Here is a 16,469-nt window from a genome sequence, read left to right as displayed (position 1 = left end):
ATCTTGTTATCTATGCTGGTTGTTAGTTTGCATAACTGATATGTGTATAACTGTAAGGGACACTATGTTTTATGGGTGATATTTACAGAGTGGGTGAACGCCATTCCTGGCAGGCTGATCAGATTCAATAACTGCCTCAGAGGCTGATATGTAAGGATGAGGCCTTTACAGGCTGTCTGCAAGGAGCCTCTCTATATGAAGCAGCATCCTGACATCAGCCTCTGAGGCTGCTTTTGAATCTGATCAGCCTGTCTGTAATAGAGCTCATCCCTTGGATCTGATATGCATCTGCCTATAAAGCACTTTGACATCAAATTTTATTGGTCACTTACACATAGCATCTGTAAAATATCAGAGGTGCAGCGAAATGCTTGTTTCTATATAGCTCCAACAGTGCAATAATACCAAACGATACACACAAATCCCCCAAACGAAGATGGCGAGCTTGGTTCTTGTATTTCCTATTGAGTTTGTTTTTGTGACGGACGGTTTCTATGGCCAGGCTGTCCTCTCTGGGTTGCCAGATCTGTCTCTCACAGACGGTTTCTATGGCCAGGCTGTGCTCAATGAGTCTGTACATGTGTCATTGTTTCTCAGTTTTCTATCAGTCACGGTGGTCAGATAGTCTGCCACCATGTACTGTCTGTTTAGAGACAAATAGCATTGAAGTCTACTTAGATTTTTTTATTTTTTTTTGTGGTGTCTTTCCAATAGGTGATATTTGTGATGATTTGAGTGCTGTCCTGAGGCTTTGTTGGATTGGTTGGGGTTAGTGAACTGAGCCTCAGAACCAGATAACTGAGGGGACTCTTCTCTATGGTCACCTCTTGACATTTTGAGGACTTAGTAATGGTAGGAGTGGGGGTCAGTAGTTAAAAAAAAAAAAAAGATTATACAATTTGGTGGCTTTTTTGGGAAATTAATCAGAGGAGGGAATTGGCATAATTCTGCTCTGCATACGTTGTTGGGTGTTTGTCAAATTCTTGCTTCGTAAGCGGACCCCACACTTCACTGCCATAGAGCGGACCCCACACTTCACTGCCATATAGCGGACCCCACACTTCACTGCCATATAGCGGACCCCACACTTCGCTGCCATAGAGCGGACCCCACACTTCGCTGCCATATAGCGGACCCCACACTTCACTGCCATATAGCGGACCCCACACTTCACTGCCATATAGCGGACCCCACACTTCGCTGCCATATAGCGGACCCCACATTTCGCTGCCATATAGCGGACCCCACATTTCGCTGCCATATAGCGGACCCCACATTTCACTGCCATATAGCGGACCCCACACTTCACTGCCATATAGCGGACCCCACACTTCACTGCCATATAGCGGACCCCACACTTCGCTGCCATATAGCGGACCCCACATTTCGCTGCCATATAGCGGACCCCACATTTCGCTGCCATATAGCGGACCCCACATTTCACTGCCATATAGCGGACCCCACACTTCACTGCCATATAGTGGACCCCACACTTCACTGCCATATAGCGGACCCCACACTTCACTGCCATATAGCGGACCCCACACTTCACTGCCATATAGTGGACCCCACACTTCACTGCCATATAGCGGACCCCACATTTCACTGCCATATAGTGGACCCCACACTTCACTGCCATAGAGCGGACCCCACACTTCACTGCCATATGGCGGACCCCACATTTCACTGCCATATAGCGGACCCCACACTTCACTGCCATATAGCGGACCCCACACTTCACTGCCATATAGCGGACCCCACACTTCACTGCCATATAGCGGACCCCACACTTCACTGCCATATAGCGGACCCCACACTTCACTGCCATATAGCGGACCCCACACTTCACTGCCATATAGCGGACCCCACACTTCACTGCCATAGAGCGGACCCCACACTTCACTGCCATAGAGCGGACCCCACACTTCACTGCCATAGAGCGGACCCCACACTTCACTGCCATAGAGCGGACCCCACACTTCACTGCCATATAGTGCTATTGGTTCTATTATTGAATAGAATATTATGAGCCAGATCGTAATTTGTGCGTCTAATTTAATACATTGTTTAATGGCACAGAAAGCCCTGCTTGCTTTGTCTTTCAGTTCATTCATGGCTAGGGTGAAGGTTCCCCTGTGGCGCCGCGGGGTGAAGGTTCCCCTGTGGCGCCGCGGGGTGAAGGTTCCCCTGTGGCGCCGCGGGGTGAAGGTTCCCCTGTGGCGCCGCGGGGTGAAGGTTCCCCTGTGGCGCCGCGGGGTGAAGGTTCCGTTATGCGTACGTGTGTTCTATATCAGTAGAGCCCAGTAAAAGTATATCAGTTTCCCTGACATCTGGACCTTTTCTGGAATATCAGAATGTTTGTCTTGTTGAGATTGACTGTCAGGGTCCAGGTCTGACAGAACTATAGCTGATGATCTAATGGTTGCTGTAACCGTCTTGTGTGGGACAGCAGCACCAGGTCATCTGACTACAGGAGGCATCTGTGTCGCTAAGAATGAGACCGGGGGCTGTTGATTTGCTCTAGTGTTTTGTTTTTTTTGCCGTTTCATTAATCTAGATATTAAATATACTTGAGCTGGATTTGTTCCGCTGTTTTACTCCTCACCCTTGGGAAAATAAACATGTTCATGTTGACTACATTTGTTATTAGTGTACGTTGATTTGATTACATGTTTTTCCTGCCACACCACTTTAAATTCATTTCAGTAAAAAACCTTCATGTCAATTTCAATCAAATGCTTTTTGGAAATCTACAAAGCATGAGAATTTTATGTTTTGATGTACATGTTTATCAATTAGGGTGTGTAAGATCTAAATATGGTCTGATATTTGGTATACAATTTCACTTCTGCTCAGGATGTCGTTCACTCAGAACGTGCAGTAATCTGCTGTTCGTGATGATGCAGAATATTTCCACCCAGTTGCTGTTGACACAAATACCACGATAATTGTTTGGGTCAAATTTGTATTTTTATATATATATTTTACATTTATATAATTATTATGTTTTTTTTAATATATATATATATATATAGTTCCAGATGTCAGGGAAATAGCCTATTCCCAACACTGTTAACCAGTTTAAGTATGGCAGTGATACATTTGGTGCGCCCCACAGTTTGGGAACTACTGGTGTAGAGGGCCACTTCCCCCGACAGGTGTTTGGTGTCATTTTCACTATCTGTCAAGGAAAGATAATTGATAACTCACTTTCTCTGTCTCTCTGTCTCTCTCTCTCTATATATATATATATATATATATATATATATACACACACATACATAGGTGTTTGGTATCATGTTCACTATCTGCCAGGGGAAGATCATAGATAACTACGGGACTCTGGCAGGAAACATCTTCCTCTGCGTCTTCCTCTTCATCGGATCGGTCCTCACAGGTAAAATACCTTTTTCTAATAATAATAATGATGGTGGTCAAAAGTAGTCCACTACATAGGGAATAGGGTGCCATTGGCTACTGTAGTCCAAGTCCACATTCACCCACATGAGAGGAAAGTGAGCCTACTGTGCCTGAAGGGTTAACTCCTGAGAGCTGCTGTGTTATTCCTTAAATACATCCATACTGGCTACTGGAGAACATCAGGGCTGAAGTCCAAGTTCACCAACGTGACAATAGACTATCCCTAAACTCGGTCCTCTGGACCCTAACACTACATAGCTGATTGAAATGATCAAAGATTGATGATTAGTTGATTTCTTTGAATCAGCTGTGTAGTGCTGTGGGAAAAAAACAAAACGTGTACCCAGTGGGGGTCTGAGAAACCCTGCACTAGATGATAATGTTAATGATGTGAAGGGTTAAAGGTCAGTCCAGAGGGTTACTGCATTGACAGTATTTAGGGGAGAACTATAAATCAATGAGCCCTAAACTCCTCTTATTAAAGTACATACTGGTTATTGGAGACCAGGGCTAAAGTCCCAGGTTCATTTATGTTAATGATTGTATGACTAGAAGGGTTAAAGGTCAGCGACAGAGGGTTACTGCATGGGCAGTATTTAAGGTAAACTATAGTTAAATAAAGGTTAGATTAAACATGTAAATAATTGGTCATGAGTTGGCTTGTCAATCTGAACCATAGCTAATGCACTAGGCAGTGTTGCAATATTAACAAAGTCATAAACCACTGTGTTATGAATTAGTCGTTCCAGCTTTTTTATTGAAGGATTTATGTACTGTGCATGTCGTAGTACGGTGTACCTTTTTGTATTGAGTGCCCTCTAGTGGAAGCTGTACCTTACTGTCTTTGCTACAGGGAATATTCCTTCATGCTATTTGACAAGCAACACAACTGCCTTTCCTCAGTGAAACAAATGTATTCACCTGATCCACGTATCAAACTCCCCTCCTTGAGGGTGGAGTGTCTGCGGGTTTTCACCCCTCACAGATTAGTTAGGAACGCCCACCCTCACCTGGTTGTCTAGGTCTTAATTGATTAGTTAGGAACGCCCACCCTCACCTGGTTGTCTAGGTCTTAATTGATTAGTTAGGAACCCCCCCTCACCTGGTTGTCTAGGTCTTAATTGATTAGTTAGGAACTCTCACCTGGTTGTCTAGGTCTTAATTGATTAGTTAGGAAGTCTCACCTGGTTGTCTAGGTCTTAATTGATTAGTTAGGAAGTCTCACCTGGTTGTCTAGGTCTTAATTGATTAGTTAGGAACCCTCACCTGGTTGTCTAGGTCTTAATTGATTAGTTAGGAACCCTCACCTGGTTGTCTAGGTCTTAATTGATTAGTTAGGAACTCCCCTCACCTGGTTGTCTAGGTCTTAATTGATTAGTTAGGAACTCCCCTCACCTGGTTGTCTAGGTCTTAATTGATTAGTTAGGAACTCCCCTCACCTGGTTGTCTAGGTCTTAATTGATTAGTTAGGAACTCCCCTCACCTGGTTGTCTAGGTCTTAATTGATTAGTTAGGAACTCCCCTCACCTGGTTGTCTAGGTCTTAATTGATTAGTTAGGAACTCCCCTCACCTGGTTGTCTAGGTCTTAATTGATTAGTTAGGAACGCCCACCCTCACCTGGTTGTCTAGGTCTTAATTGATTAGTTAGGAACCCCCCTCACCTGGTTGTCTAGGTCTTAATTGATTAGTTAGGAACCCCCCTCACCTGGTTGTCTAGGTCTTAATTGATTAGTTAGGAACCCCCCTCACCTGGTTGTCTAGGTCTTAATTGATGAGTTAGGAACTCCCCTCACCTGGTTGTCTAGGTCTTAATTGATTAGTTAGGAACCCTCACCTGGTTGTCGAGGTCTTAATTGATTAGTTAGGAACCCTCACCTGGTTGTCTAGGTCTTAATTGATTAGTTAGGAACTCCCCTCACCTGGTTGTCGTGTTCTTAATTGATTAGTTAGGAACCCCCCTCACCTGGTTGTCTAGGTCTTAATTGATTAGTTAGGAACTCCCCTCACCTGGTTGTCGTGTTCTTAATTGATTAGTTAGGAATGCCCACCCTTACCTGGTTGTCTAGGTCTTAATTGATTAGTTAGGAACCCCCCTCACCTGGTTGTCTAGGTCTTAATTGATGAGTTAGGAACTCCCCTCACCTGGTTGTCTAGGTCTTAATTGATTAGTTAGGAACTCCCCTCACCTGGTTGTCGAGGTCTTAATTGATTAGTTAGGAACCCTCACCTGGTTGTCTAGGTCTTAATTGATTAGTTAGGAACTCCCCTCACCTGGTTGTCGTGTTCTTAATTGATTAGTTAGGAACCCCCCTCACCTGGTTGTCTAGGTCTTAATTGATTAGTTAGGAACTCCCCTCACCTGGTTGTCGTGTTCTTAATTGATTAGTTAGGAATGCCCACCCTTACCTGGTTGTCTAGGTCTTAATTGATTAGTTAGGAACCCCCCTCACCTGGTTGTCTAGGTCTTAATTGATGAGTTAGGAACTCCCCTCACCTGGTTGTCTAGGTCTTAATTGATTAGTTAGGAACTCCCCTCACCTGGTTGTCGAGGTCTTAATTGATTAGTTAGGAACCCTCACCTGGTTGTCTAGGTCTTAATTGATTAGTTAGGAACCCTCACCTGGTTGTCTAGGTCTTAATTGATTAGTTAGGAACCCTCACCTGGTTGTCTAGGTCTTAATTGATTAGTTAGGAACCCCTCACCTGGTTGTCTAGGTCTTAATTGATTAGTTAGGAACTCCCCTCACCTGGTTGTCTAGGTCTTAATTGATTAGTTAGGAACTCCCCTCACCTGGTTGTCTAGGTCTTAATTGATTAGTTAGGAACTCCCCTCACCTGGTTGTCTAGGTCTTAATTGATTAGTTAGGAACTCCCCTCACCTGGTTGTCTAGGTCTTAATTGATGAGTTAGGAACTCCCCTCACCTGGTTGTCAGGGTCTTAATTGATGAGTTAGGAACTCCCCTCACCTGGTTGTCTAGGTCTTAATTGATTAGTTAGGAACCCCCCTCACCTGGTTGTCTAGGTCTTAATTGATTAGTTAGGAACCCCCCTCACCTGGTTGTCTAGGTCTTAATTGATTAGTTAGGAACCCCCCTCACCTGGTTGTCTAGGTCTTAATTGATTAGTTAGGAACCCCCCTCACCTGGTTGTCTAGGTCTTAATTGATTAGTTAGGAACCCCCCTCACCTGGTTGTCTAGGTCTTAATTGATTAGTTAGGAACCCCCCTCACCTGGTTGTCTAGGTCTTAATTGATTAGTTAGGAACCCCCCTCACCTGGTTGTCTAGGTCTTAATTGATTAGTTAGGAACTCTCACCTGGTTGTCTAGGTCTTAATTGATTAGTTAGGAACCCCCCTCACCTGGTTGTCTAGGTCTTAATTGATTCGTTGGGAACCCTCACCTGGTTGTCTAGGTCTTAATTGATTCGTTGGGAACCCTCACCTGGTTGTCTAGGTCTTAATTGATTAGTTGGGAACCCTCACCTGGTTGTCTAGGTCTTAATTGATTAGTTAGGAACCCTCACCTGGTTGTCTAGGTCTTAATTGATTAGTTAGGAACCCTCACCTGGTTGTCTAGGTCTTAATTGATTCGTTGGGAACCCTCACCTGGTTGTCTAGGTCTTAATTGGACACCACTGACCTGAACCGTATAACACCTGTTCATGGAATTGTATAGAGATCTGCTGAAGGGTGATGTGTTGCAGGCTGGCATCAAAATGGCTGGCACACAACTTACTAGTCTTACATAAATCCTAAACATGCATGTCCACTTTTTAAGAAATGAATTTCTTCTCTCCAGGCTTCATCAAGTCAGACCTGCAGAGACAGAAGGCCAACCAGTTAGCCAAGGCAGCTGTAAGTGTGGGGGGCTGGTTGAGGGGGGAGGTTAGGGCAGTGTGTGTGTGTGTGTGTGTGTGTGTGTGTGTTAAATCAATTTCTGTATAGCTATGTATGCATGTCTGGTGCAGTATGCTCCGAAAGTCACCTTACAGTATTTTGCTGTTGCTCCTAGAATAACTTGTCTCATGCTGAATTGCATGTCTGTCTGTTTAATGTTCTCTGTGTCGTGTGTGTGTGTGTGTGTGTGTGTGTGTGTGTGTGTGTGTGTGTGTGTGTCTGTTTAACGCCCTGTGTGTGTGTCTGTTTAACGCCCTGTGTGTGTGTCTGTTTAACGCCCTGTGTGTGTGTCTGTTTAACGCCCTGTGTGTGTGTCTGTTTAACGCCCTGTGTGTGTGTCTAACGTTGTGTGTGTGTCTGTTTAACGTCCTGTGTGTGTGTGTCTATTTAACGTTGTGTGTGTGTGTGTGTCTGTTTAACGTCCTGTGTGTGTGTGTGTGTGTGTGTGTGTGTCTGTTTAACGTCCTGTGTGTGTGTGTCTGTTTAACGTCCTGTGTGTGTGTGTGTGTGTGTCTGTTTAACGTCCTGTGTGTGTGTGTGTGTGTGTCTGTTTAACGTCCTGTGTGTGTGTGTGTGTGTGTGTGTGTGTGTGTGTGTGTGTGTGTGTGTGTGTGTGTGTGTGTGTGTGTGTGTGTGTGTGTGTTAATAACCCCTTACTATCTATCTATATCTCACAGACGGGCACGTTTATTCCAGTAAGTCAGAAGACGTAAAATTTGACCACTTTGATAGGTGACCTCAATAGGATGATCAGATCAGGTCGCTCTTGGAAAACCTAGTATCTCCATTTGCCCCAAAAATGTTTTTTTTTTCTTCATTTATTGAAAGCAGTAACGCCCCTCAATTCAAAATAACTTCTGAAGTTTCGTAAATGTATGTTTGTTTTGGTAACACTTGACATCCTGCGCCATAAAACGTTATGACACGGTCATAACAGCTGACATAACTTATCGTAACCTGTCGTAATATGGTCATAACTGTCATGACATATATTTAAAACTGTTGTGCATTCGGAAAGTATTCAGACCCCTTGACTTTTTCCACATTTTGTTACGTTAAATCGTTATTCTAAACTTGATTAAATAGTTGTTTTTTTTCACCAATCTACACACAATACCCCATAATGACAAAGCAATAACAGGTTTGCAGAATTGTCTTTACAAAAATGGAAATATCACATTTTACAGCAGCGATTACAGCCTTGTTTTCTTGGGTATGACGCTACACGCTTGGCACACCTGTATTTGGGGAGTTTCTTTCCCTCTGCACTCCCCTGCACTTGCCTGTCAAGCTAAGGACTCAAGGCAGCATGTGTGAGCACCTTACAACCTCAAGTTTTCTTGGGTATGACGCTACAAGCTTGGCACATCTGTGTTTGGGGAGTTTTTCCCATTCTTCTCTGCAGATCCTCTCAAGTTCTGTCAGGTTGGACGAGGAGCGTCGCTGCGCAGTTATTTTCAGGTCTCTCCAGAGATGTGCGATCGGGTTCAAGTCCAGGCTCTGGCTGGGCCACTCAAGGACATTCAGAGACTTGTCCCGAAGCCACTCCTGTGTTGTCTTGGCTGTGTGCTTAGGGTTGATGTCCTGTTGGAAGGTGAACCTTCGCCCCAGTCTGAGGTTCTGAGTGCTCTGGAGCAGGTTTTCATCAAGGATCTCTCTGTACTTTGCTGTGTTCATTTTTCAATCGATCCTGAGTAGTCTCCCATTCCCTGCCACTGAAAAACATCCCCACAGCATGATGCTGCCATCCATGTTTCACTGTAGGAATGGTGCCAGGTTTCCTCCAGATGTGACTCTTGGTATTCAGACCAAATCTTGGTTTCAACAGACCAGAGAATCTTGTTTCTCAAGGTCTGAGAGTCCTTTAAGTGCCGTTTGGCAAACTCCAAATGGACTGTCATGTGACTTTTACTGAGGAGCTTCTGTCTGGCCGCTCTACCATAAAGGCCTGATTGGTGGAGGGTTGCAGAGATGGTTGTCCCATCTCCACAGAGGAACTCTGGGGCTCTGTCAGTGACCATTGGGTTCTTGGTCACCTCCCTGACCAAAGCCCTCCTCTCTGGATTCCTCAGTTTGGCCGGGCGACCAGCTCTAGGAAGAGTCTTGGCGGTTCCAACCTTCTTCCATTTTAGAATGATGGAGGCCACGGTGTTCTTGGGGAACTTCAATGCTGCAGAAATGTTTTGGTACCCTTCCCCAGATCTGTGCCTCGACACAATCCTATCTTGGAGCTCTACGGACAATTCCTTCGACCTCATGGCTTGATTTCTGCTCTGACATGCACTGTCAACTGTGGGACCTTTTATATAGACATGGTGTGTGCCTTTCCAAATGATGTCCATTCAATTGAAATGACCACAAGTTGTAGAAACATCTAAGGATGATCAATGGAAACAGGATGCATCTGAGCTCAATTTCAAATCGCAGTCTGAATACTTATGTAAATAAGGTATTTCTGTTTTTCGCTTTGTCATTAATTGGTATTGTGTGTAGATTGATGAGGGGAAAAAAATGAATTATCAATTTTAGAATAAGGCTGTAATGTAACAAAATGTAGAAAAAGAAGGGATCGGAATACTTTCAGAATGCACTGTATATAGCTTTATTTTATGGCTGGTTATGACACTGACAAGTGTCAAAACCCACAAAACCTTCCACACAACATTCCATTACACCATAATCTACTCGTCAACAGTATGTTATATAACATTTTCTAAAATTGACCATATTAAATGATCATTGTAATTGAGCACACATTGATGTCAGACATGCACCTACCCCAATCAAATCAAATTTCAAATCAAATGTATTTATATAGCCCTTCTTACATCAGCTGATATCTCAAAGTGCTGTACAGAAACCCAGCCGAAAACCCCAAACAGCAAGCAATGCAGGTGTAGAAGCACGTTGGCTAGGAAAAACTCCCTAGAAAGGCCAAAACCTAGGAAGAAACCTAGAGAGGAACCAGGCTATGAGGGGTGGCCAGTCCTCTTCTGGCCCCAATGCTCTGTTGCTGATGACTGGGATGAATGCAGGAGCAGGACAAGACACCTTTTTGACTGATATAAGGACATGTACGGGATAGGCCTGTACGGGATAGGCCTGTACGGGATAGGCCAATCTGGCTTAGATGATTATGAAGGTCTTAATGCTTCTTGACAGTGTTCATAAAGTGTGTTTTTATTTAGTCCAAATAAAGTGACACATGATGGTTATAATGCTTCATTACTGTTATAGTGTGTTTTCTACAATTTATTTAAAATATAATAATCAAAAACATGACTAAAGTATTCATTACAACAACAACGTATATAAGAAACAAACTTTCAAACAAAAGGAAACTTCTTGGCAGGAAACAAATTATTTGATTAAATCAACAATGTCATTCTGTATGATCATGTTTTGTGTGAACCCCAGGAAGAGTAGCTGCTGCATATTCAGTAGTTAATGAACCCCAGGAAGAGTAGCTGCTGCATGTTCAGTATCTAATGAACCCCAGGAAGAGTAGCTGCTGCATGTTCAGTAGTTAATGAACCCCAGGAAGAGTAGCTGCTGCATGTTCAGTATCTAATGAACCCCAGGAAGAGTAGCTGCTGCATGTTCAGTAGTTAATGGACCCCAGGAAGAGTAGCTGCTGCATGTTCAGTAGTTAATGAACCCCAGGAAGAGTAGCTGCTGCATGTTCAGTATCTAATGAACCCCAGGAAGAGTAGCTGCTGCATGTTCAGTAGTTAATGGACCCCAGGAAGAGTAGCTGCTGCATGTTCAGTAGTTAATGAACCCCAGGAAGAGTAGCTGCTGCATGTTCAGTATCTAATGAACCCCAGGAAGAGAAGCTGCTGCATGTTCAGTAGTTAATGAACCCCAGGAAGAGTAGCTGCTGCATGTTCAGTAGTTAATGAACCCCAGGAAGAGTAGCTGCTGCATGTTCAGTATCTAATGAACCCCAGGAAGAGAAGCTGCTGCATGTTCAGTAGTTAATGAACCCCAGGAAGAGTAGCTGCTGCATGTTCAGTAGTTAATGAACCCCAGGAAGAGTAGCTGCTGCATGTTCAGTATCTAATGAACCCCAGGAAGAGTAGCTGCTGCATGTTCAGTAGTTAATGAACCCCAGGAAGAGTAGCTGCTGCATGTTCAGTAGTTAATGGAGCCCAGGAAGAGTAGCTGCTGCATGTCCAGTAGTTAATGGACCCCAAGTAGAGTAGCTGCTGCATGTTCAGTATCTAATGAACCCCAGGAAGAGTAGCTGCTGCATGTTCAGTAGTTAATGAACCCCAGGAAGAGTAGCTGCTGCATGTTCAGTATCTAATGGACCCCAGGAAGAGTAGCTGCTGCATGTTCAGTAGTTAATGAACCCCAGGAAGAGTAGCTGCTGCATGTTCAGTATCTAATGGACCCCAGGAAGAGTAGCTGCTGCATGTTCAGTATCTAATGAACCCCAGGAAGAGTAGCTGCTGCATGTTCAGTAGTTAATGGACCCCAGGAAGAGTAGCTGCTGCATGTTCAGTATCTAATGAACCCCAGGAAGAGTAGCTGCTGCATGTTCAGTAGTTAATGGACCCCAGGAAGAGTAGCTGCTGCATGTTCAGTAGTTAATGAACCCCAGGAAGAGTAGCTGCTGAATGTACAGTAGTTAATGAACCCCAGGAAGAGTAGCTGCTGAATGTACAGTAGTTAATGAACCCCAGGTAGAGTAGCTGCTGCTTTTGCAACAGCTAATGGGGATCCTACTAAAATACCAAATATGTAAGCAGCCTTAAAATAACCCAATATATGTCAGAATAATTGTAAATATATGGGTCATGACAGTGTTATGTCAGCTGTTATGACATGATTATGATCGTGTCGTGACGTGTTATGACACTGAGTGTCAAGTGTTGCCGTTTGTTTACAACGTCGTACATGGAGGATTGTTTTTTTGTTAGTTTTTTTCCTGAGAAGTATCATTTTTGGCGATGCAAGGTTTTCTTCCCGACAGCGATGATAACATGATAGTACTTCCATTAACCCCTGATGTAAAAATTGAAGGTGAATTTTTAAAAAGACTATGTTCCAGGCAGACGGAGAGCTCTCTGGGCAGCAGCAGGACTACGGGACCACGGCTCTAATCAACAAGCCAGACTGCCCTTCTGCTTCTCCTCAGGCTTGATCACTAACCCATATACCCTATTACCCCTACACTCTTAGCTCGAACCTCAGACGGGCAAAGGTAGGGGCACAGCCAACCAATAATCACCACACGCTTCCCTGTCATTATTCTCTTAGGAGTGAATCCTAGCTTCCTCTTTAGTCTCCCCATTCGACATCCGTGCATGACCAAGTCTTAAGTTAGGATTCACTCTCCTGTACACCTTTCACTTTTGACCAGGAATTTCCTGGAAGCTTTGTACTACTAAAATAATCTTTAATTTTTGCTAAAAATGGACTTTAGATGATCAAAGTTTTTGGGGGGAAATTTAAAACGTAACCCTCCACCCCTCATCTCAATCCTGTTGTTGCTCTATTTTCACTTCCCTCTAAACTTTCCACGCTCCAAATTACATGATTAGACACTGGTTATTTTCACCTACAGTATGTAGAATAAGATGTATGTGATAATCTTTTAACCCTTTAACCTTTTGTGTGTGTAGTTCCTAGTACCTGTATGTGTAGTTCCTAGTACCTGTATGTGTAGTTCCTAGTACCTGTATGTGTAGTTCCTAGTACCTGTATGTGTAGTTCCTAGTACCTGTATGTGTAGTTCCTAGTTCCTAGTACCTGTATGTGTAGTTCCTAGTACCTGTATGTGTATATTTATGTAGCGTGTTCTGTTTTTGTTCTTTTAGTTATTTATCTGTTGTGTTGCTATGGATACTCAAACAGTTAGTCTGCTTGTGTTTTGCATCAGGATTAAAAAAAAAAAAAAAATTCTAGTAAACTTCCCAGATTTCCTGAAATCCCAGTTGTAAAATGCCTAGAAATCAGAAGGGAATAAGCAGAGAATTCTCCAGCTGGAAAACCTGGGGATTCTGGGAAAGTTATTAGAATTTTACAACCCTAATCAGAATAGTGTTTAGTTGGAATGTGATTGGTGGATTGTTTTTGATTGACAGGTCCCGTCAGACCCAGAGGATGGGAACATCTCTGCCCCCGCAGTCCTCGACGAAACCAGGTTTTAGAGACGGACGATCTGCTGGACACACACACACACCACACACCACACAGCACACACACACACACACACACACCGCACACACCACACGCACACACACACACACACACACACACACACCCACACACACACGCACCAGTTTATGACCACAGGCAGCCCAATTCTGATCTTTTTTTTTTTTTTTTTTTACGAATTGGTCTTTTCACCAATCAGATCAGCTCTGAAAAAGATCTGACGTGATTGGTCAAAAGACCAATTAGTGGAAAAAAGATCAGAATTGGGCTGCCTGTGGAAACGCAGCCTAAGTCTTCCACTATTTATGCCTAATTGTACAAATACCATTTCTTTATTATTTATAGAGAAATGTGTGTATGTATATGTTATGTATGTACACACGCACACAGTGCCTTGGCTTAAAGTATTCAGACCCCTTTGTCCACATTTTGTTGCGTTACAGCCTGCATTTAAAATTGATTACATTTAGATTTTTGGTCATAATGTCAAAGTTGAAATACAGTACCAGTCAAAAGTTTGGACATTCAAGGGTTTTTCTTTATTTTTACTATTTTCTACGTTGTAGAATAATAGTGAAGACATCAAAACTAAAAAATAACACATATGGAATCATGTAGTAACCAAAAAAGTGTTAAACAAATCAATATTTCAGATTCTTCAAAGCAGCCACCCTTTGCCTTGATGACAGCTTTGCACACTCTTGGCATTCTCTCAACCAGCTTCATGAGGAATGCTTTTCCAACAGTCTTGAAGGAGTTCCCACATATGCTGAGCACTTGTTTACAGAAATTCCTTCACTCTGCAGTCCGACTCATCCAAACCATCTCAATTGGGTTGAGGTCGGGTGATTGTGGAGGCCAGGTCATCTGATACAGCATACCATCACTCTCAAATAGCCCTTACACAGCCTGGAGGTGTGTTGGAACATTGTCCTGTTGAAAACCAAATGATAGTCCCACTAAGTGCAAACCAGATGGAATGATGTATCGCTGCAGAATGCTGTGGCAGCCATGCTGGTTAAGTGTGCCTTTAATTTTAAATATATCACAGACAGTGTCACCAGCAAAGCACCACCACATCACCTCCTCCATGATTCACGGTGGGAACCACACATGCAGAGATCTTCCGTTCACCTACTCTGCATCTCACTAAGACACGGCGGTTGGAACCAAAAATCAGACCAAAGGACAGATTTCCACCGGTCTAATGTCCATTGCTCGTGTTTCTTGGCCCAAGCAAATCTCCTCTTCTTATTGGTGTCCTTTAGTTGTGGTTTCTTTGCATGAATCAGGCCTTCATGGTCGAATTGTTGCAGTCTCCTCTGAACAGTTGATGTTGAGATGTCTGTTAAACTCTGAAGCATTTATTTGGGCTGCAATTTCTGAGGCTGGTAACTCTAATGAACTTATCCTCTGCAGCAGAGGTAACTCTGGGTCTTCCTTTCCTGTGGCGGTCCTCATGAGAGCCAGTTTCATCATAGCGCTTGATGGTTTTTGCGACTGCACTTGAAGAAACTGTCAACATTATAAAATAATTCCGGATGGACTGTCGTTTATCTTTACTTATTTGAGCTGTTCTTGCCATAATATGGACTTGGTCTCTTATCAAATACAGCTATCTTCTGTATACCCCCCTTCCTTGTCATAATACAACTGATTGGCTCAAATGCATTAAGAAGGAAAAAAATTCCACATATTAACTTTTAACAAGGCACACCTGTTAATTGAAATGCATTCCAGGTGACTACCTCATGAAGCTGGTTGAGAGAAGGCCAAGAGTGTGCAAAGCTGTCATCAAGGCAAAGGGTGGCTACTTTGAAGAATCTCAAATATAAAATATATTTTGATTTGTTTAACACTTTTGGTTACTACATGATTCCATGTGTGTTATTTCTTAGTTTTGATGTCTTCTATTATTCTACAATGTAACAAAAAATTTAACAAAAAAAACTTAAATGAGTAGGTGTTTCCAAACTTCTGACTGGTAGTGTGTGTGTGTGTGTGTGTGTACATACCGTATGTGTTTTTTAGCGACATATATATATATATATATATATATATATATACTTTAAAAAAAAATCTCTCAAGGTTTCAGTTGCGTCAGTATTACTAAAACTATCCCAAAGACATGGAACACTTTTCAAAATGTATCCATTGACCTTTTTGTTTTTGCTATTTTGTCTTTTTTTTTTTTAAATGCTCATTTCTCCTTGGAGAAATGTTTTTACAAATGCTGATTACTTGTAAAAATATAAATTGACATATTGATGACCATTAAAAAAAGATGATTATTTTTCTAAGGTGCATTATTGTTAACTTAATGAACGGTAGTATTGAGGATTGAGTATTGTTTTTTTAATCTGTTACTTTTATAGTAACACCTGATTTATAGTTGTGTATAACAGTTGTTCAGTGAACATGCAGTATTTATTTACCTTAATAGATGTGACATGTCTGACATTTTTGTTGTCATAAAGATTGCTTTCCTAAACTATTTCAGAGCCTTCAATGTTGAATCTGTAAGATACATTTTTATCATCACACCCTGCTAGCATAACATGCCTGCTGCCAGACTGGCCTTTTACAGAACGGATATACCTCATGAACACTAGGTGGCGACATTGTAATTCTGTGAACTAATAGTAAAAAAATAAAAATGCTCCAGGGACTGATGATGAAACCGCTCCACTAACATATATTAGGCAAGGAGGGTTGCTAGACATCTTCCTCCAGTGCTGTGACGGTAGACACGGAGTAGGTTTGGATTAAGGTGCTGCTAATACCACATCTGATTTGTCTTTCTTTGCAGTGGTGTATTATGGTTGAGTCCAGTTGCCTCAGGACTGATTTACAGAAACCCCTCCCTCCCTGATCCAGCCCCATACCACACCCCCCTCCCTCCCTGATCCAGCCCCATCCCACACCCCCCTCCCTCCCTGATCCAGCCCCATCTCACAGCCCTCCCTCCATGATCCAGCCCCTCCCT

At 42.9% G+C, this 16,469-nt stretch overlaps 1 protein-coding gene across 6 annotated transcripts in view; it reads left to right on the top strand.

The window, feature by feature from the left end:
* Positions 1 to 15,975, top strand: part of LOC106608296 (choline/ethanolamine transporter flvcr2b) — a 66,261-nt gene extending 50,286 nt beyond the window's left edge. Inside the window, exons 8-11 of one of the 6 annotated variants that reach the window (XR_014392760.1) lie at positions 3,316 to 3,397; positions 7,221 to 7,276; positions 12,375 to 12,527; positions 13,411 to 15,975. Coding sequence is in view for 3 of the 6 variants with exons in the window: in XM_014206162.3 (XP_014061637.1) it covers positions 3,286 to 3,397; positions 7,221 to 7,276; positions 12,375 to 12,467 (261 nt within the window). In the remaining 3 variants the exon portion in view is untranslated. Of the gene's footprint in view, positions 1 to 3,285; positions 3,398 to 7,220; positions 7,277 to 12,374 lie in introns of all 6 variants that reach the window. The other 5 variants (XR_006770373.2, XR_001329426.3, XM_014206163.3 and 2 more) reach the window with 5 other exon arrangements.
* The last annotated feature ends 494 nt before the right edge of the window (positions 15,976 to 16,469 follow it).

This window comes from Salmo salar, chromosome 06, assembly GCF_965601325.2.
Source record: "Salmo salar chromosome 06, fSalSal1, whole genome shotgun sequence".
In the NCBI taxonomy this organism is placed as follows: Eukaryota; Metazoa; Chordata; class Actinopteri; order Salmoniformes; family Salmonidae; genus Salmo; species Salmo salar.
Note: the sequence above shows the minus strand (reverse complement) of the source record. Positions and strands in the feature narration are given on the sequence as shown.